Below are 22,537 nucleotides of genomic sequence, written 5' to 3' on the forward strand. Positions count from 1 at the left end.
GCGGCTGCTGCCCACGAACATGACCTGCTTTTACTGCGACCACGGCATTTGATGACCAGTACTTGATAAAGATGACAGATACTCTCCGTTGTAGATTGTTCGAGAGCTTTCCGTTAAGTTTTCTCGTGACATTTTTGTATTAAGTATCATTATTTTTATTAGAAGGTTGACATTTTGAATATAAAAAAAATGTAACTGGTATTGCGATATCAACTGATTGATAATTCTAATTATTATTCTAAAAGACTTTGTTTCTGTGCAAGTAAGATAGGATTTGGTTTGATTTATTCGTTTTTGGTAGGTATAACAAGGCATATGCCTAAGTTGATAAATATAAATTATTAGGAATCAAAATTTGTTTATCTCATTTCTTGGAATCTTTATATTAAAAACTATTTTTAATAGGAGTACCTACTTACTTGTTTCTTATAATAACTGATGAGGAAGGTTCCTCCTTAGTTTGACTCTCTACTGCTTCGGTAGTTAAATAATATTTACCCTAATTGTGTAATTCAAATGACCTTTGTGGTGATATGCCCCGTCGACACCGACCTACACCAAGAGAACACGTCAAACTCAGAGCTTTTCGACTAGCTGAATAACGAAGCTGAACAAATAATCAATACATTTATATATCAATACATTTATATTTACGTCTATATATATATATATATGTCTTTAGATAATTAATATGTATGTTTAAGTTTATGAGAATAAACTGATTTATTTTCAGAGTAATTTTATATTGTTAATTAAAGGGTATTAAACTGCCAGAAGTTCTAATTGGTAAAGGCATCGTATTTTCATAAGATAAACAAGGAATTGGTATATTCTTAAAACCTAATTAATTATAAATTGATTAAGTATGAAACAGTGATTTCCAATGAAGACCTAATCTTGATAAAGATTTAACTGGAAAAACAAGCAATAACAGAAACTAATCTAGAACTGTACAGTAAAACGTACAGCTTTCCAAAGTTCGCTGTTTCGAACTACGCAAGTATGGAATTAGATATAATACATACGTCTTATCATGCTGTGTAAATACCCGACAGCGATTCGCCAATGTATACTACTGTTATCAATGAAAACATACGATAAACATGTTTAAATGTGTCGCCACGATGATATATAAACAACGGAACATCCGAAATGAGTTGACGTCGAGGACAAACGCTGCAAATTGTTACGTTATGAAAAAGTGTAAAATAAGTTGTACATGAAATATATAAATGTATTTATTTAATGTTAACATAGCTTTCCGACTCCTTGTCTGTGAATATACACACCTATGTGTATCATTTAGTGAATTTTAGTGCATTTAACTGAATTTAAGTTTATCAAAATTATTTTTGCACACAATGAGAACAAAGTTAATCATAACTCATAGATATACTATTATTACATGGGATGATATTTTCCTTTATTCTTGAAATAACTTTTCCATTTAACACTCAACAACAATAGGACGAGATAGAAAAATAAATATTAATGTTTTTATTTTAAATGATGTTAAATACGTGTTGTTTACAAAAAGGCTGGTCAGAGCTGTCAATGTTCAGTAATAGGGATGGTGTCACGCCACAGCACCGGATAATTGAATTGATTATGCATTGTAATAGGACGGAACTATGACGATACGCGTATAAGTACCTACGCTCATTTATATTAACTAGTATACCTTGGGACTGTGGGAACAATCATTCTTTTTATGTCGACTACGTAGCGTTGAGTTCGTATCGTTCGACATCAATAGATTGAATAAAAAATATGAATGATTCCACTTTACTTATCAAAACTTGACATTTGTAAAGGTTAAGTTACTATTATGGAATGACCATGAATAGCAGTGATGCAACTACGACTAGTATAAATACAAACAGAGATTTTGTCATTCAAGTAATTTTACGTAGGTACCTAGGTATTTCAAGAACAATTTTCTCATTGGAAAAATTATCAAAAATTGCATAGAGGAATGATTTCACGAATTTTGTTTGTCTTTTATGAAACTAAATTAGTCGTAAGATCAATAGTAGGCAGAGCCTAGAATCATCTAAATTGTTTGAATGCAGTCGTAAAATCGATTAATGAATGGAATTAATGTAGATATATATTAATAGTTATAAAAGACGTAATGAGAACAATGAAGTTTATGAACAATATTAAAACAAACAAATCTATATTTAAACAATTTACCTATATCCCATATCTAAAATTTATATCGTAATGTTATCAGACATACCCATTTTTCACTGATTATATATTATCCAGTGTTCCCATAGTAGGTAATTAGGTTGAAACACATTTATCTTTGCCTAAGTAAACGGTACGCGTAAAACAGTATTTTTATTATGTATTTGTGTATTTTGTAGGGTATTTTATCAATAATAATAGGTAGTTCAATCACATTTTCAAACAGAAAAGCTTCATTGAAAATCGTTGAGATTACTGAACAAAGTTTACCTTCGCAAGCTTTTAGCTACTGTGTTTACAATTTCGACTTACAGCAAGCAACGTCAAAGATACCGGTAGTTAACGAGTTCAGTTGTACATTGTATCAACACGTCATTCATAACATGACAGACCGTAACTTATGAAGCTTAGGTACGTTAACTTTTCACTTGAATAAGTCTACATGGGTTTACTTTAAATAATAGGTTAAAATATAAGTTAAATTGCCGCTAATTGCCCAAAGAGTTGTAGTTCATGAGACTGTAAAACTTCTACAAGTTACACATGTTTCACCTTTCAGAATAATTTCATCTAGATACATACTTAGCTGAAATCATGTTCTTTGTACTAAAGTCCTAAGTAAATGTTACTAATTAAATAAATATTGACGATAATAATTGGACTTTAACTGTTTAGATAATTACGCGATTAACTTAATTATGTTAATTGAACATGGTCTACGTGATACTATGTTAAAGGTATATCCCTAACCGATAGTTTGTTTATCTTTAATGTAAACAACATTAAGAGAACAACCTTTATCAATCAGCTGTTATTTATTTAATTATTCACTGTATGTTTTAAATGTTTATTATGTCAAAGGAAGTACATTTGTAAACATTTTACTTAATCCATTAAAACAGTTTTTAAAAGCTGTCTCACCAATGGGAATCGCCCGTAATAAGTAGACGCTTCGATGTCGATAACTCAGCCCACAGAGCACAAACAACATTTATAAGACAAATTAACTGTTACTAGTTTGACATAATTACAATTTCTAGTTATGTTAAAACACAAAATAGCGGAAACAATTAATAAACAACTGTTTACTAACCTGTGACCATATCTCTTCTGTCAACATAACCTCTTTTCACAAAAGCGTGCACAATTAACACATGAAATCATGAAAAAAAATGTCGGTTCTATAGATATCACTTTCGTATTGAATATTTTAATATATTGACGTGGTTTGAGGAAGATTTAATATATTTTGGGGCTTTGCATGATGTTTGCAGCGCGTCTATGGTACGCCTGCACACGGGAACACCCCTCTTCACCCCCGCCGCCCCCCGCCGCTTCTAAGAACCATCCCGAACTCCCGTTCAGTGTAACGGTGATTCTTATTTTATCCGACAAAGCTCTGCGTTCTCGAACACGAACATTTGGCGGGTTAGCATTTTGAGAACCAAATGTTTAGTCATAGATACATTAAGTGTGTGAGTAAGAACTTATGCCGTATTGATTGATTATAGTTCGGCCATTCAGAGAATGCGTTCCTGACACGTCGCGATTGAACTGACGACGTAACTACATTCATTGATTATTGATATAATAATGTTGTTTTAATGCTCCTCAATTGTTAAAACGGTAAACAACCAGCAAAAATATTTTTATCGTAACTGCAACGCCATTGCAAAGTTACGTCGTCAGTTCAATCGCGACGTGTCAGGAACGCATTCTCTGAATGGCCGAACTATAATATACTTAGGCACCTGGTAGTCAGATGTAGAATATATCGTCTGTCTAACGAATTCATCAGTAAAAAAGTTATCTGTTTTTAATTTGATCGCTGTAGACCTACAGTTTATTTTCGCAGTTAAAAAACAAAGTCACGTGGAATATCCGCTTTTCAATAATTCATTAGTTTCAATTAAATATGACTGACCCCCATTGTAAGTAACTGAATACATTGTAAAGTGACATTTATGTAAAATAAAATGATATGACCGAGTGTACCTAATAGGTTTTACTTATCGCACCTTACTTGTTCTTTATGTTTACTTTCATTCATTATCTATGTACATAAATGCTTTTAAGTTGTATTAGGTCATGGTTACCGGCTGACGTCAAAACTTAGAGGTGATTAGGAGAAAGTCAGCGTCAGATAAAAATGGAAGAAGCTATGAAAGTAAAAGTAATTATCCATAGATAACAAAGACTCTGTTGAGAGAGCCGTTCCTACCGCACTTGCCTACTAGGCGTAAGTTATCTGGTTGGTCAAACGATCATCTGGTATATTCGGTATGTACCTATTCAAGAAAATGTATGTATAGGCGATAATTAGAGAGAAACTCTGGTAAGCTTTACTTTATAAGATTTGTTCTTTATAGAAATGGGAATGGCATGCAGATTGGCAGCAATGGAACGGGGCATGGTAAACTTTTGGTACTTATGAAAAATATATTTTACAAACGTTTGGTTATTATTGGTCCGTAAAATATACGTAATTAGGTACAATAATAGTAATTGTTGCGTTTCATTTCATGGCAATATCTACCAGCTGAACCTTTTTATAAGCTCTGAGAGACTTCAGCGTAACTCAATTTCAGGTGAAAAACGGCTACCGCAGTCAGCTAATGCATGAAATGCGTCCATTTGATAGTACCTAATAATGGTAATACTTGGAGTTTTTAGAAAAATTTGTTTATGCTGTACCTTTAATATGCATTAGATAGTAACCAAACATAAAATAATTCTATTCACACCCATTGTTTTAATAATGTATGCCGAATCCGTACCACAATGTAATAACTCATAAAATATATTTATTTACTGATAGCGTCATAGAGCTATTTGTGTTTAATGAGATTTTATATGGATGACCACCCAGTTCGACCCATTGTGTGACTTACACATCCTTTTATAAAAAAAGACCGCCAGGCGTCGAAGATGGAAGTATATTATTTATAAGGGAACAGCTTCTAGAAGCTTCGAAGAATAAGTATAGGTTGCCTATGCAGTTATGAGTGCACGGTAAGTAGGTAACTGAACAATGGAACGGTATAAACTATCTACCTCGAAGAATTAACTTCTTCAGAAGAAAACTACCGATGTATTTTATTAAAGACCCAAAAAAAAGGTATAAAAAGAATGTATTATGATTTAGACAATTAGAACATTGTTCTGCAAGATGGTGCAGAGCAAGTTTATGACATAGCAACTGGCGAGCACCAAAAATACATAGAAAAATATTCTGCATTACTAAAACTTAAACTTTGTATTCAAAATGTTCAAATAACTCATGCAAAACGATGATTTATTTAATTAGAGCCTTTTAATGATTTTATAAATTAGCACAAACGATTAGTGAATAACGTACCTGTGCACATTGCAATACAAAAACACGTATTATCTGTCGACTAATTGTAATATCAAATAAGAATTTTCATTGTAAGTAAGCATATAAGAGTCGGATTCGACTCTGACTTTGCATACTATATAGTAAACATACTATGCAAAGATCTTCGTCAAAACAAATGAAGTGGTTGCTATGCTCATAGACGTAAAATATAGTATAGACGATCTACAAAAGAGTAAACCAGACAAAAAAAATTAAAATGCACGAATGATTTAAAGGGAAATTAGTTTTATTTAACTGTCACTTACACTACTTACAAAAAACTTTGTTTGTTGCTTTTCGTCGAATTCTGGAAAGTTCTGAAGCCCTTGTGAATGTTCGATGAACTTGAATAATGCACTTATACATTTTAATGATTTAGTCATCGGGTATGGGTCTTCCCTGGGGATCAGTGACATAAATGATTATAAATTCAACAGGCAAGGGAAAATTAAGTGTAGCACGTTAAAAATAAAACATATATCTGAACCTTAACAACTATAGGAATAGATAAGTACGTAGTGGGTATTTTCATGTGGTCATACCAAATACCACAGATAACATTGCTCTTCCGATAGATACGCATTTGACCAGTTTTTATATTATAATATGCTTGTGCTAAAATTTACGAAGGTTAAATAACTTGACCAGCATTAACATAGCATTTGTAAGGTAAATAAAAAGGCAAAGAGTAAAGTGTTACATCCTCCGAACTCAGACAGAGGTCCAAAGTGTAAACAATACTTATTACACTAGAAGAATGTTCGATTGAACAAATATTTGTGATTTTGGTTAGTCATCGAGTAAAGAGACGATAATGACCGAAAATAATTTATCATGTCGATTTGCAAATAAATTGGCGCCAATGGCACAGTAAGTAATTTTGGCGAAACGTACGCTTAAGACTGATAAGAAATAATTTATTATGATGCCTTTTCAAATAGTTAAATGCATCAAATAAATTGTAATACTTAAACGAAATTTATCACACTAGGCACACGTGAAGAGGGCAAGCTTAGCATGTACTAACTTCATCTTCAATCAGATTATTTTCATGTCATTAAGAGTTAAGTCATAATAAAATACTACAAAGGTATAGGTAATACTTTCAACTCTAAGCACTTTGGCTTTTATTTTGCAACACTGAATACTGAAATCAAATGATCATATTAATCACTCTTTAAAGCTTCATATTGCACATTAACTAATGTCGACAGCTAAGCATATAGGTGAACCCTGACAGATGATTACAAATTGGCACATAAGTACATCATAACGACTTCAAGCTTCGCCGCATTGCTTGCGCAACAGTCAAGCAAACAGACTTTATGCAATAGTCTATTAACCCCGTATTTGCGTAGGCCTCGAATAAATAAAGGTATTTATGCCACTATGTTTCCAACAAATCACCCAAACCACATATTAGTATAATTTATTTTCGCTATCAATTAGATATCGGCAGTTCAGTAGTATAAATCATAAGAAATAAATTAGGTAGGCTGTAGAAAAATCAATTAGTAATTTAATAATTTTTGCTTCTATATTTTTTATTTATGAAATGAAGAAGCTATCTGACATATGAACGCAATGTTGTTCCTTCTGTAGGCTGTGTACAGTTGTAATGAGGGTTTTCTAAAATGGCGTCCACGAGGTGGCGGCACCGAGTCGTCAGGTCCAGGTAACTGTCAAAGTGCTTATCTTTACTATGAATAGTGAACGATTTTAGTGTTTTTTTTATTATTTTATAATTAAAGCACTGCATTATTGTTTTACTATTGAGGTTGAGTAAATAAAAAAAACTAAATCATATTGTGTTAACAAATTTTTCAACAAGCTTTTCCGTAGTACCAGTGACTTTTGCACCCTCTCTCTTAGCTCAATTTTTAGTTCGGAAACCTTATTCTGACCGTAGTCCATAATAAAATCAATAACACTTCCAATATAACAGAATTTCAATAAACAATAAGTTCGGACCCTACAATTCCATACTATTTGACAGCTGTTTGGACCTGACGCATACGAAGCGCCGCCTGGCGGCAGAAAAAGTATCGAAAACCCTCATTGGATCTCAGGTTCATTTATTCATTTTTCTGTATCTGTACCTATATAATAAATAAAATATGAAACATCGACCATGGCTGAATTACAGTCACAATCACATTAAAATGTTGTTTTTTTTTTTCAACAAGTCAGGTAAAGAATTTGGTTTACAACTTGTTTTCATGTTAAAGAAAAGCGTTTGCATGGTCATTCGTACAAATAACGATAAACTATGTTTGCTTGTATCAATTGGCATAACTAGTTAGCGTCAGTGACGTAGAATAAATCCTGTGTCGATTGAAATCAGACAATAGTAAATACACGAGGCGAGGTGATTGGAACTCAATCTATCTATTATCCGAGGCCTGAATGTGTGTAGATTGAGTCACGACTTCGACATTTAGCTGCGTTAAGTATCTCTGAATCCATGGATCTTGGCTTAAAAAGACTGCCTGTCTATCAACATTAAAAATTTTAGATATATTAACGTACGTCAAACAAAGATTATCGTATCCTATTCTAGTATTAAGTACTTCCTAGTGCAATTTTGTTGCGTTTCTGAATGGAACCTTTCACGTTTGCGTTTTACATTGACGTGAATTATGAAAAATAGATATGCCTTTGTACTTACAATGTAAGGATTGATTTTATCTGAGCCATAACTGTATCAGTGAGAACATCTTCTGTTTCCTTACAAAGGACTTAGCGCATGCCGTTTTGTAAATAAATCTAAACAACGGTTCATCATTGTCATTAAAATCGCTTTTTTTATAAGTTAAGTATGTGTGTGTGTGTGTTAGTTATTATTGTTGTGTGAAACTGTGTAAGTATGTATATATGTCGGTATGTATTCAGAATATTTATGAAGGCGTTCGCTTCATTAGATTTAAGTACATAACGCGAAAAACACGTTTTTCGTTCACATGATTATAAAAAATCGAAACAACTTATGTATGCTAAAATTTTCACAAAAACAAGAAGAATACGTTTTTAATAATGCCTGTATTCATATTAACAATCGATTTTTTAGTCTTTACTGACGCAATTACATATTTTATTATGTTCAAAATTATGATATTTTCGTGAACTAGGAATGAAGGTAGGTGGTAATATGAGATACTCAAGTATTTTGAAATATTAAAATATTCTGCATAAATGCTTAATAAATCTTATTTAAATTGGTGAAATACAATAGTTTGTCGCAATATTGAAGATTTATTTGTAGGCAGTTAAGTTATAGGTTCGGTTATATAGTAGCCCGACCCTGTAGGCGCTGACGTCAATGGCTTGCCATGATCCACCTTCAAGATAAGCGCGCACGCACGTGAACCGACTAAATTATAAATAAAGAAACAATAATACAATTTACTAACAATTCGAATGATTCAATTCAATGGTCAATCAATTAAGTTAAGGTTGTTGTTAACGGTAGTAGGTAGTTTAAATTGCGAACTAGTTACTATTATAGTTCGGCCATTCAGAGAATGCGTTCCTGACACGTCGCGATTGAACTGACGACGTAATAACATTCATTGATTATTGATATAATAATGTTGTTTTAATGCTCCTCAATTGTTAAAACGGTAAACAACCAGCAAAAATATTTTTATCGTAACTGCAACGCCATTGCAAAGTTACGTCGTCAGTTCAATCGCGACGTGTCAGGAACGCATTCTCTGAATGGCCGAACTATAATCAATGAATTGTATCAGAATTTTAATTTGAAACAAAATGATTAAACAACTGGTTCAAATTAGTCATCGTATGACCGAAACTACAAAACAACTACTGAGTTAATGAGATTATAGTTCGGCCATTCAGAGAATGCGTTCCTGACACGTCGCGATTGAACTGACGACGTAACTTTGCAATGGCGTTGCAGTTACGATAAAAATATTTTTGCTGGTTGTTTACCGTTTTAACAATTGAGGAGCATTAAAACAACATTATTATATCAATAATCAATGAATGTAGTTACGTCGTCAGTTCAATCGCGACGTGTCAGGAACGCATTCTCTGAATGGCCGAACTTTTTTTTTTAGACGGTCGAAATTAACATGAAACAGACATGGTGATAAAATTGAACAATCAACAAACAGTGTGAACAGATGCTTAAGTCGATTCTTAAGAGTCTTGACAAAATGTTACTGCCCTAAAAAATACTGCCGAGGCCATAGCGAGGCGAGCTGAGAGCTCTTAACATGCGCCACGCATGGCATTGGAAGACACAATACGAACACTGCTGCTACGAGCCTCGTCCAGCAATGAAAAAGGTTGTTATTCCTCAAACTGTGCTGTATGAGTATTCTAGTACCCATATTCCAGATGACTCTTTTTTTCGGGGTACATGGTCATCACCAAGTCATCATATCGCAAGGAGTACTTAGATACGTACGAGTAAGTAGTTTTTAAAGATGCATTTTTTTAATCATTTCGTTGGGCTACCTGGTCTTCATATGTACCTATTGTAGAGGATCAAGGAAACCAAACCGAAAAAATAAAAGCCAGTCTATTAATTTAATTACTTGCATTGGTAAATTATAAGTGACGTCTTTAACGGCCTACGTAACTTTATTGCTCACTGATACTGGTATTTTTATGGCCTAACTTCTCGCCAAACTGCTTTTGTAACAATCCATAAGCACCTCTCACAGTCCATATATCACTTTTGAGGCCCTTGAGTATTACATAAATTGAGAAACTTCGTGCGTCTTTACAGAGTTGCATAATTGTACAAGAATCAAAACAATCTACTTTGGAGAGCACGTTAAGCTGTGGCCCTTGGTCCTGAGTTTGATTTCTCTCCGGTAGTCCGATCGTGACGAATTGATAGTGCATCTAGCTGTATCGATTCGTACGCTTATGCACAACAATATCCTGTGCAGCTGGCTGATTTCTTTCGAAAACAGTAGCCTTAGCCGGAAATTACTCTCGACGACACTGCTATTTTAAACATTCGAATATGGATCACACATTTGAGTTCATCGTTGTAAGTTATGAACATTGTGTCTTATCTAATGATGAAACTCAATCAATTTTGCTTAACGGGAAGCACAGTAACTTACTTGTGAACCATCTGATAACTGCCTACGAAAAGTCAGTAACGTAGAACTAACGGTACATGACTGTGACAGATCAACAAACATTAATCTTGTCGCTAGCTCAGGTGGGATACCCTAGCTAAACTGTAGTAGAAGCAGATATAAGCCTTGACCCCGATACATGAGATAAGATGTCACGATCACGCACACATTCGATATACGTTTACATAATAGGTAATTCGAGATTCGACTCATGCGACAGGTCAACGTTTTATCTATGAGTACCACGCCATTAATATAACATTTCTCCGAATTTTTATTGCCTACAATTTTAATTTCAAAACTGACTTTAGGTAAAGGGTTCGTGACCAGTAGGTACCTACACAATTACTCCGACATTTAGGGATGAACTAATCAATTAATTAATTTTAAAGTTATTCAATGCAACTGCTTATTTAATTACACATAATACATGCAATTATGACTAATCAAGATCGTATATGAATAGTCCTACTTATTATAGCTCACATTAGGAATTGCAAATATTAGAACTTTAAATACAATAAACAGAGATTTAAATATAATATCTTGTAGCCTTGAATTTATTCAAATAAGTTTTTACGAAAATATGATGATAATGTTCCGAAGAAAAGTGCTTTATCACTATTTATTACCTACATGAGCTTGGACAACAATATCTTGTTTAAGCACTGAAGGCTCAATTAGGCACATTATGATCACGTGAAATGACAGATAGTTGCATAATTAATTTGTACCAGCTATTAATTGAAAAAAAGATGATACTTACATATTTATTTATGTTAATTTTGTTCAAAAAGTCACCTCGTTCGTAAACAGGACTTTTATTTTATAAAGCAAGTTCTAAAAACGGACCGTTCGTTTTACGATGTTTGCAAAACACATAATATTAATAAACCTGTATTTGAAACCTAAATTAGCAACGAAGTATTTCGAAGTTTCTAGGATGTTCACTTAAAATCCTCTCTTTGACAAAAAAGTACTTTCGCATACCCATGATACCTATGTCAACAAATGACTCAGCGAAATTTTAATACCCATTATAATTAGTTTATCAAAATAAAACAGTAATCGAATTCTTAAATTAGATTTATCTAAGATTTATGTCATGTTTTTACCGAACATCATAAAACCATAATCGTAAATTGTATCATATGTACAAAAACTAAGTTATTTTTCACATCATTGCTCTCCGGGTGACATGCTCTCCGGGTGACATGCACTATATACGCCCGAAAAGCTAAAGTGGCATGATTTTACATTACGAACGTAATTGCGCCACGATTATAATCTAGGAACAAATAACAAATGAATGACGTGACAACCTATAAAACAGATTATTTATCAGTTCGAATGCAGTTTGATCCGGTTTAAAGTGATATCAAGAACATGGCGCCGCCCTCGGTCAGCCATACAAACAGGTCGCGGCTTCATGAACCTTGTCCACTAGCCAGCCGACATCCTTTATCTCCATTACGATTACTGAAGTCTCTAAAAACCCCGACACGAAGAAGCTCAAAGTTCAAAGTAACAACGTCACTATTACAGATGTAACAGTTAAACTGCGATCGATCGTAAACGGTAATTATAGCCGCAATTATTAAACGATTTTAAACGTTCGATTTTTTATATTGATGGTTCAAGTCTTATGTGGACCATTCGCTTGTGCGTTAAACACAAAAATTTATTTCCAGCAAAACAACAAATAGAAGCAAGTCTTAAAAATTACTTGGATATGTATTTTTTTATCAGTACCATTTCAGTGTAGGGAGGCTTCTTAAGCCTGTTAGTAATTTCATGAAAAATTTTCACGCAATTTTCATCCAATCGAGAAAAAGTTAAACAAAATATCCCAAGGTTGTTAAGTTGTTTCATACTAATATTGCAGAGGTATTAAACGGTCAGGAAGCAACCAATTTGTCCTAAATTTCAGTTTAAACTAACCAGTCATTTATGAAATGAGCTCATGAGAAGGTTAAAAGGCCGGATCAATATTTTGTTGCCTGAATATTAGGCTACACCCACTAAGAGCATTCACTCCTGTGCTCGCAAGTGTTAACAATTTACGGATCTTACATCAATGGGCTGTTCCTAGTTAGCACTTCCGAAATTTTCCACAACTGACAATAAAATATCACTAAAAATATCAAACCAATTATCACTAATTCACTATTCTATTTTTATTCCAATACCTACGTCAGTCAAAGCCGGTGACATTATATTTGTCAGGTCGTGACAAATTCACAATACATTGCCATGACAATGCCGCTTACCTATATTTGTAGATCATTAGGACCTTTCAAAATGGACCTATAAATAACATTGACTTCGGTGCTAATATTTGAAATAGAAATTTGCCATGCAGGTAAATCCTACTGAGACAGTTATTTTCCGTAACCACTTATACTTAATTTATATAGATAAACAGATTAAGTTACTATGTGAAAACAGTGCATGTTATTATGTCGTGATAATCACTGTTGTTTATAAATGTCATCTTATTGTATGTTTAACATAATCGTGTCGCAAATTAATTGGACCAGTGTCAAAATCATTCTTCCTTAATTGTTCGTTTTGTTACCGATAACCTTTTAATTGCCGATAAAGGTAAAAACAATTATTGTGTTGGAATGTAAACAACAGTAACACATTAATTAACATTGAAAGTTGATTCATCTGAACTTAAAAAGAAACAAGTGTTGGGAATTTAGGATGCACTTCACGTATCACGTATTTGGTTGAAAATTTACTTTAACATAAATTATCTACTCCTTTTAATTTAAATGCTGATTTGTTTGTTCATTTATTATGTTTTTTTATGATAAGACTATCGAAGTAATAGAAACAAACTATGTTATGTACGCATATAAGGACCGAGGGAGTTTCAGAGCTCCGGACATGGTTTATGTAGGTTACTTTTTCATTCGGCCATGTATGTATGGAAAGCAATTCCCTAGTTAAGCACCAATTTTCGAATATCGAATAAGGTTTCACAAAATGTTAAATTTTTCAGCTGAAAATATTCTTAGAAACATACCCGGTAGGCAATCAGCATCGGGTATAATTTTCCGGTAAATCCCTAAATATTCACTGAAGTAGAGTGACGCATTATTTTAAAAATGTAACTACTACTCAATGCGTAGCCCCAATTGTAATACTTTTATTGCAAAGAATAACAGAGTTCCTTCTTTCGTGTCGATGACATGTCTTAAAGAGGTGATGAAATAATACTTTTCCAAAGCACGACATTGTTACCTGACCGTTCTCTCGCATATCAACAACAGACTTCGCACCCCTTATCACAATAAAAAAATACTATCTTAGCTACAGTTTATTTAACTATTTGGGTTCCTGTATGATGTAAATCGAATAAAAAATGTCATAATGCGTGGGCGCCGGCTGCGCGTGCATCGTAATAGAAGGGTTATCTGACAGCCGGCTCTTTCCACTTGGCGCTATCGCCGCAACTAGACCGACAAAAGGGCCTTATACACACACGGGCTATTAATCCAGCTTTATATTGAAACTAGCTATTTTCCCGCGGTTTCATCACTACTACCGGTACCGGTATAAAATCACAGACTAAAGCTTTCGCTTTCCAACAGTAAAATATTTTTTCAGATAGTTCAGTTGTTCCTTTAGGGCACAAACAAACATTATCTTTATTATATACTTAAGTATACTACTTATATAAGTAGGTACATATATGAATAAGTATAATACTTCTATATAGATAATGAAATTACTAAAACTTTGGTTGGATACTTATCTTTTCCGTACCAAAAAAAAGTTTTCAAGTAAGTCTTGTACAGGAATTCCGTAAAAAACTGTAGGAAGATTCGATCCGACAAAAACAATTGAATAAAAAATACAAAGAGCGCAGTTACAATGATTTGCCCACTCAATGCTGTTGATTGACTGACGCAGACGGATGTCAGCGTACAAATTAGCGTTTCCGCCGGATTATATGATTATGAATATTTAGTAACAAATCATCAATTTCCTCTTGAATTCTTTGATTTATTATAATATCATACAAAAAGTGTTAGATCGATATCTTGGTTTTTGTTTCCCACGTTGATGGTCACGATTGCAATGAAACTACTGCCATAAAACAACGATAAAATGTGATTTCAAAAGAAGACTTGACGAAATGTGTCACGTATAAAACCTGTCTAAACTGCTTTAGGAGATAGATACATCGAAATTAAGTATTTTTGACGGAATTTTATGAGATAGTGCATGTCAGGCATGTGACAAATGTAGGTACTTCCCCTTAACAATATGTATATTTTTTATTTATTTTTCTTACAAAGTAGAAAGTCTCTATAAAATTGTATTGCAGTTCAAAATGTTAATTGTATGCAATCAGCAGAAAAATGTCATGTTATCATCGCACATGATACATCAGGGGTTGTTCACGTGGCCTGCCATGTAGCCGGGTGTCGCCGCCGTGACTCGGCTGGTCGTTTAACTCAGATAATCATAGCGTGGAGATACTACAGGTATGCATTACAGAGCATGGATACAGTATACCGTTAACTGCACATGTTACACTAGGTTGTCAGTAGGCCTCGTGTAGATTTTGAGCGTGACGGATGTTACGCAGGTGGGAATGAGAGCGCGACTTGTGAGGCTGCTGATTATATTATTAAACGTACGTGATGGTAAGACGCACTCTTTCCATACTCACGTTGGATGATGTAAAGGCTGAGTAAAAATATTACTTAATATTGATTTCAAACCCATAGGTAAGTACTTACGACCAAACCAAAGCCTTATTTATTTTACAAAATTCGGATCAAATATCACAAAGATAAAGCAACGACCTGTCTGTCAAATAAGTATAGTGCAGAATTCATAAAACCAAGTTATCATGACCCGACCTGGCTACATTTGACCTGCTAAATATAGCATGCAGTTAATATAACTTCAGTCTGATAAACTGGAGCTAATTACCTGTGGCACTGACGTAGAGACCACACCGAGGCACGTGACACTGACGTGACAGTTAACGATCCGTACAAAATAATAGCTGCGATGATAGGTATCAACAGTTGTCGCCATTAATCTCTGTCAATCAGATCGTTAAGAATAACTAAGTGGTATAATCCTTGGAAATGCTGTAAATGCGCTTTCGAGTTTGACCCCTGCACGAAGACGTATTTGACATAAATTGATTCCGAGTAATCCCAACTGTTTATCCGTTTTAGGACTCTTACTTTAGTACATAAAACGAAGGATAAGGAAAAGCTTATACTTTATAAACTTTTGCAGTTTGCTCAGATAGCAAGTGGAATACCACAAAAATGTTAGTTGTAACTACATTCAACCCAACTTGAAGCAAACAAAAACGTAAAAATATTCCATGCTCCAGTAAAAGATTAGAGTTTGGGGAGTCGTGTCATTTAGAGGAACATTCCGCGTGATTACAGTGTCAGACGCGTTCCTAGACAGGCCGCGACCCTTTATCTGCGCGCGCGCTTAATGCGTCCGCGCCGTCTCGCGGCCGTGACACGCTTCATTAAACACAACTTTTGGAACACATAATTTCTAATTATCAATAACATTAGAACATAATAAAACATGAAACAAACAGTGTGTCAAGACAAGAGTGTTTACCGATTATGACGCACGTATCCTATCCTTTTGCGTAAATATATGAATATAATTATGTAATGCAGCTGTTACCATTAAAAATAAGCAAAATACAATACTCTCACGTAAGGTATTTTTACCATTTTAATTCGTTACGTCTGCATTATTTAGTATGACTCATTTACAAACAAGTGACAAATACGAATTCGGAAAACTGGCAAACAATAGTTTGTTTAACTATACGATGTTTAAATAACTAAAATTAAAGTGTTGAATGGCTAGTTAACATAATTTAATCGAAATTCTTTTCATTCAAGTGCTGACAATACTTAAACATTGACGCACGCGCCGATGTCCTTACAAGTGTCTAACTGAGCTAGAGCGTGAAGCTAATGAAATATTAGCTAAAGACTGATGTTTTATGTACTTTCTATACATATATTCAGTGAGAGTGGTTTGAATAATTATCATTGAACTTAATTTACTTCTAAATATTTTAGTTTAAATATTCTCTGACGTTAATTTAATTTCACATGTAGAAAATGAAAGAAAGGCTTTAAAGGAGAAGTTTCTCTATTCTCTCTCCATGGTCAAATACCAAATAAATCAATTAATTAGCTCAATGAATTAATTAATAAAGAAGCGATAAGCAATGCATATCTAACAATCAGGAAATCAAGTTATCCATCATGAGGCATTGACGTACCTGCTCACTTGACCCAATGTGACGTAATTGTTCCAAAAATAAGGTCATCATAATTATGCCGGTTCCTTACTTCATTAGATAATAATCAATGTTGTATGACGTTCACGTTCGTCTATTTATAATTTTATGTTTAATGGCATTGCGGGCTATGTTAATCTGCAAAAGGTTATCATTAATTCAGTTTAGACTTGATCTAGGCTTTCATTCCTTTTTAAGTTAATGTAATTGTTTGATAATTTTATTATCAATTTAATGATTTTAGTGAATATCTTGAGAAAATGTATACGGTGCCTAGTGCGCGTATTACATGTGACTGAAAAATAAATAATGAATTAATTGCCTTAACTTTTTAGATCTGTGTTAGGTACATTTTTAATGATATAAAATAATGAACAGAATCCTTTATTCTGTTATTTTGTTCCGAGTTGTCAAGAGTTTTCATTTAAAACAGGCTTTCAGCAAACAGGCTTCTAAAAAATCCCCTCACGTCCATAAACTATATAATTTTAATTTTCTTAGTGTGTTCTTAAATACTAAACATTCTCAATCTAGTTAAAGTTGCATGTTGATTATTATTTTTATAATCACAAAACCAGTTTTCATCTTATTTATTTATTTATTTAACAGTTTATGTTCACACACAGAATACAGACAAGAAGAAAAATAGAACAGATAGTACAAAGGCACAGCTTATTTCATAAGAAATTTCTTCCAGCTGGCCCGTTATGAGAGAGTTAGAATAGAAAGAGTTGCAGATAGAGTGCGTAGAAAGAAAAGAAGCTGTAACTAAAATACAATAATCAATAACTTAACCTAAATATATATAGGTATATAAAATATATATCAAAATATATATATGTATAAAAATATATAAATACAATAAATACTATAAGCATCTATGATGATAAGGAAAGATAGTGTTCTTTCAACTTACGTTTAAATAAAACAACAGTCTGGCAGCTCCTCAGCTCAGGCGGCAACTTATTCCACAGCCGTACAGCGTGCACGGTGAAGGAGTAGGAATAGAAATCAGTGGAGTGAGAAGGGATTTTAAGTAGGGATTTGAGATGTGTCCTGCAGGACGCATCAGGTGAGCGGAGAAAGGAGAAACGTTCCCGCAGGTATGAAGGAGATTTGGGATTGAAGAGGATATTAAATGGAAGACATAAAATGCGCGTGTTCCTGCGAAGACGAATAGGGAGCCACTTGAGATCCTTGCGAAATTGTGAAACATGACCATACTTTTTAAGATTGAAGACAAAACGCAAATACAAAGATTTTGCAAGCGCTCAAGTTTATTTAAAAGCTCCTCTGTGGCATCCAGATAACAAGCATCGGCGTAATCTATAATGGGTTGGATGAGAGTCTGAGCAAGTGATATTTCGGTTTTCAAGGGCAAAAAGTGTTGAAGACATTTCAGCGTATGAAAAGTGTAGTGAACTTTGCGACTAACTTCATTGACCTGAGCTGACCACGATAAGTTAGAATCTAGAATAACACCCAGGTTTTTCGCTGTAATAGCGTAGTCAATCTTTATAGGTTTCTAGACATAGATGTATACGTACTACGTTTCTAGACAAGACAATGATAGCATAAAATATTTTTGAAACGAGGCAACAAGTTGCCAGCTTCACTACGGTGGCGTCTTCTTTTTTTTCAAAGTAATATCAATTAAAAACTCATTACTCCATATTTACTTATTTCAGACTTCAACGATATTTTCATTCACCGTAAAGTAGTCATGAGTGTCCAAGATATGCGTACCTAAAACCACAGCACGTCAAAATATCGCTAGTAATATCAGTTTACAGAAATATATTCTTTTTTCTTAAGAAATGTTACGTACATTAGGTGCCTGGACCAATAGTGTAATTCATGTTAAGGAGTAATACAGACAACCTTCGCAGACCGGAACTCTTTAAACGTATTGTTAACAATAACTGCGTTTTTATTCATTTTTTTTTTAATATAGACGTAAAATTATAAAATCAGACAAATTAGATTAACCGTACCCCATGCTGTGATGTTCAAAGTCAATTAATTCATTACGTCTGTAGGTCAGGTATATGTGACCAAAAAATATAGGTACATAACAGATAACATGGTAACCTGTGTGATTCATTAAATATGCATGATTGCTATAATGCACCGACTACTGTCTCGGTTCCGCATTCATTTTCAGCAAATCTTTGATAATTTTTAAATATTGCATAGATTTAAGAATAAATTATTATATAGCAGATTAGTATAATTTACCTTACTTTTTATTGGACCTCTGCATGTTCTGACAATGTCCTTACTGTTAAGTTATTGATATTAAAAATAACAACAAAGTTAAAATTTACATACTTAAATAGGCTAGACATCCATCTCGAGTTTCAATGTTAGTCATTTACATAGCTATTAGGATTAAGATTTTATGTCCGTTTTAGTAATCTGGATTTTAAATGCTAACTAAACTTTGATCTTATCTCCGAAATGTGCATAACATGCAGGTCATCTGATCGTATCACACCTTACCTAATGCCTAAGATGCTATCAGCGAAAAAAAAATTGGAATATTTTGCTTCCTGACTTTAAATATCTACAGCTAGGTAGGTAGGCTAGCTCTATCTAACGACTAGACTCACAAAAGCAGGTTGTCTATTTTTGGAACTGGGTGTAACTAGAAACATGTTAAGCTTTTCGTTTCCAACGAGACATTCTCGAATTCTTTTCAAGTTTATACACGTGATCTTTATAATCTTTATGATCTATTTTTACAATTGAAGCCACCTACATTGCATATAATTTATTTCGACTAGACCTAACAATACTACGCTACATTTTGCGACTAAAATGAATAATTACTAATGCGTGTCGATAAAATTTTATTATGTATGCGAGGTATCCGATTGACGTCAACGGCCTCCGCGCAGGAGGGGGACGCGGCGGTTGGTAGCTGCGCAGGCGTCGTTTATGCTGACAATCCATGAACGGACATTTACCTCTTAATGTGGAGCATACTTCGAGACTATTCAACATAAATACAATTTAATAGTCCATGGTTAATTCATAGTTTTGATAAGTCTTAGGGAGACGAAAAATTTGTTGTCAAATTCCCTGTAATAAGCAATGCAAAATTTATGTAAAGTTCCTGTGGAAAACCAGATAAACAATCTATTATGCATTGTGCTCTATCATTGTGAAAATTATCAAAGTCAAAATCTATTACGAACTAGTATTTATCAAAACTACATAGATGTAATTATTTATAATCATAAACTAGTAGATAAAATTACATATTTTACTTACTACAGTTGCTGCAAAATTGAAACTTGGTATGGTACCCATCGAGATATACCTCGACTAAAAACCATGAAAAAACGAAAATGTCTACACGTGTATCATCAGCGAGTGTTAAAATCTTAAATAACGAAATTTAAAAAAATTAAATAATGAATTCTACAATAAAACTCAACATCCAAAGCCTGCGTGATTTGTGCCGACAGACGCTATCTCAGTCAAATCGATGAAACCACTAGAATACGCTTAGATACTGCTCATAACAATTAAACTGTCATTAATAAATCCCATTCCCACAGATTTCAGCATTTGGTAAATAAATAGAATTGTTATGAGAACTGAACCGTGGCTGATGCTCAATGAGTGATTATGGCACAAAACAATCGACAATGTTGATTTACAAAGAAAACAAACGCTTTTGTTTGCGAGTGCACGACAGTGGGAAAAATAGTATTGGGCCAACTTACGTGGATCAAGGTGAGAACAGAATGCATTCAACGGAAGGTAAACGAAAAATAAACAAACATAAACCGTTTACTTGCGATCGATGGTCATTATTTATTACGTAAAGCATTTTATTTCAATAAAATTCCTAATATGGAGTTTAGTGTCTCGTAAAATTGGAACAAGTGCAACTATTATTTGGCAAAAATAAGTCACTACATGGATTTAAGTTAATATTTGATTTTATCAGAGTAGTAGCCTACACCGCAATTATTGTTACTCCATTCTAGGAGCAGTCTTGCTTTATGAAATACATTAAGGCGAGGAAGTGGTCAACAATAATTCCATAACCGGCACGCGCATCTAAGGCGCCAAAAGGGGTCGGAGCGTCTGAGCGGGGCGAGGATAACAATACGCGCGCTAGCTTATAACTAAAAGTCGTAAGCGACAAAATGGTTTTGTAATTTTAATATTTAGAAATGATAATTTAATAAAAATTCCTACTACCATTTTAAAGAGTATGTATATACTCAACTACTAAAAAAGTTAAGAGGCTTAAATCGGTCCCGTTTGCCCATAATATGTGAATCTCTTTTTAAAAAGAGGTATGTTTGATATATTTTTCTCTGTTATAAAAGGTACCTAATCATGTTTCTACAACTAACAAAATAAGGCTTATATCATGAACTTTCAGGTAACCAAGTTGTATTTTGATCCGTTTTGTATTTACTGAGAAAAATTGACATCCTTGGCGCCAAAAATTCCAATTCGTCCTCTTAAACTTTTAGTAGAGGTATGTTTAGGTTCCACAGTAGTACGTTTCTAAAGTTAAGTTACATGCTTTGATGAAATCCCCGCACTTCTTTTGCCGAAAAAAATCTTGAAGCTTTCTTCGACTGTTCCTGCTTATAACGTAGTTGGCAACAGGTAGCAGATAATTATTTTCAGTTTTATTTTTTCAAAGAAATATAAGTCTAAGTATGGGTGTAGCTAATCAAGGATATGCAAGTTTTTTTTTAACATTTACATACACGATAAAAAAGTGGACTTTTGCGATAAAATCATTTTGGAAAGTCTTTAAAAGTAGTTCCTTTGTACGTCACATAGTTAAATATGTATTTAAGTAGGTGTTTAGAAATCACATTAACGGTTAATGTGTTCGTTTAACGTGCATTTAATAAAAATATCACTCTAATAACAATAAATAAGAGAAAATCAGATACATATCAGTGCGTACACCGACCGACAGAGTTACGACGCAAAAACGACAAAAATAAAAAAATAGCCTGAATTGAAAACACGATTTTTGCAAATAAAATGAGTATGACTAAGCATAAAGACATAATAATATTATTTTATAAATATCGAATAAAATTAAAATAACAAAATGATTATTATTTATTGATTTATTTTTCATCCGTCATTTGTGCAAATTATAAAAAGTTAACATCAATTTGTCAGCTTTTGGCAGTGGAATTTAGAATCTCGAGGCTAATAATGAACAATAGGATAATGGTAGCTGATCAATTATGCTGTGAGAGTGTCGCTGCACGTCATTAGGAGCGCACGCGGAGTGCGGCATGAAAGATGCGACGTCTTATAGACCGAGGAGCAAGGAAGGCGACGTGACCAGCATACTAGTGAACCTCTCTACGTAACCGATGCAAGTGGTACTCCGGTACTCCGTGCCAAGGAGGAAGGGATTCTGTCCAGCCGCTTACATTACCGCACCACCGTCATAACATGAGAAGCAATTCCGTAAACACAGATAATGAAGCGCAGCTTATATTTTATTTAACTTGCATCCTGTCTTAT

The 22,537-nt window shown here is 33.8% G+C and overlaps 1 protein-coding gene across 3 annotated transcripts in view; it reads right to left on the reverse strand.

Moving 5' to 3' along the window:
• The window catches only part of LOC124631084 (inositol-trisphosphate 3-kinase homolog), an 80,537-nt gene that overhangs the window by 24,461 nt on the left and 33,539 nt on the right, over nt 1-22,537 (reverse strand). The window contains exon 1 of one of the 3 annotated variants that reach the window (XM_047165251.1): nt 3,287-3,422. The exons of the other annotated variants lie outside the window; for them this stretch is intronic. Within the exon in view, the coding sequence (XP_047021207.1) occupies nt 3,287-3,313 (27 nt within the window). The 5' untranslated portion in view covers nt 3,314-3,422. Of the gene's footprint in view, nt 1-3,286; nt 3,423-22,537 lie in introns of those variants that run through there. 3 annotated transcript variants of the gene reach the window in all.

Source organism: Helicoverpa zea, chromosome 6 (assembly GCF_022581195.2).
Source record: "Helicoverpa zea isolate HzStark_Cry1AcR chromosome 6, ilHelZeax1.1, whole genome shotgun sequence".
Lineage (NCBI taxonomy): Eukaryota > Metazoa > Arthropoda > Insecta > Lepidoptera > Noctuidae > Helicoverpa > Helicoverpa zea.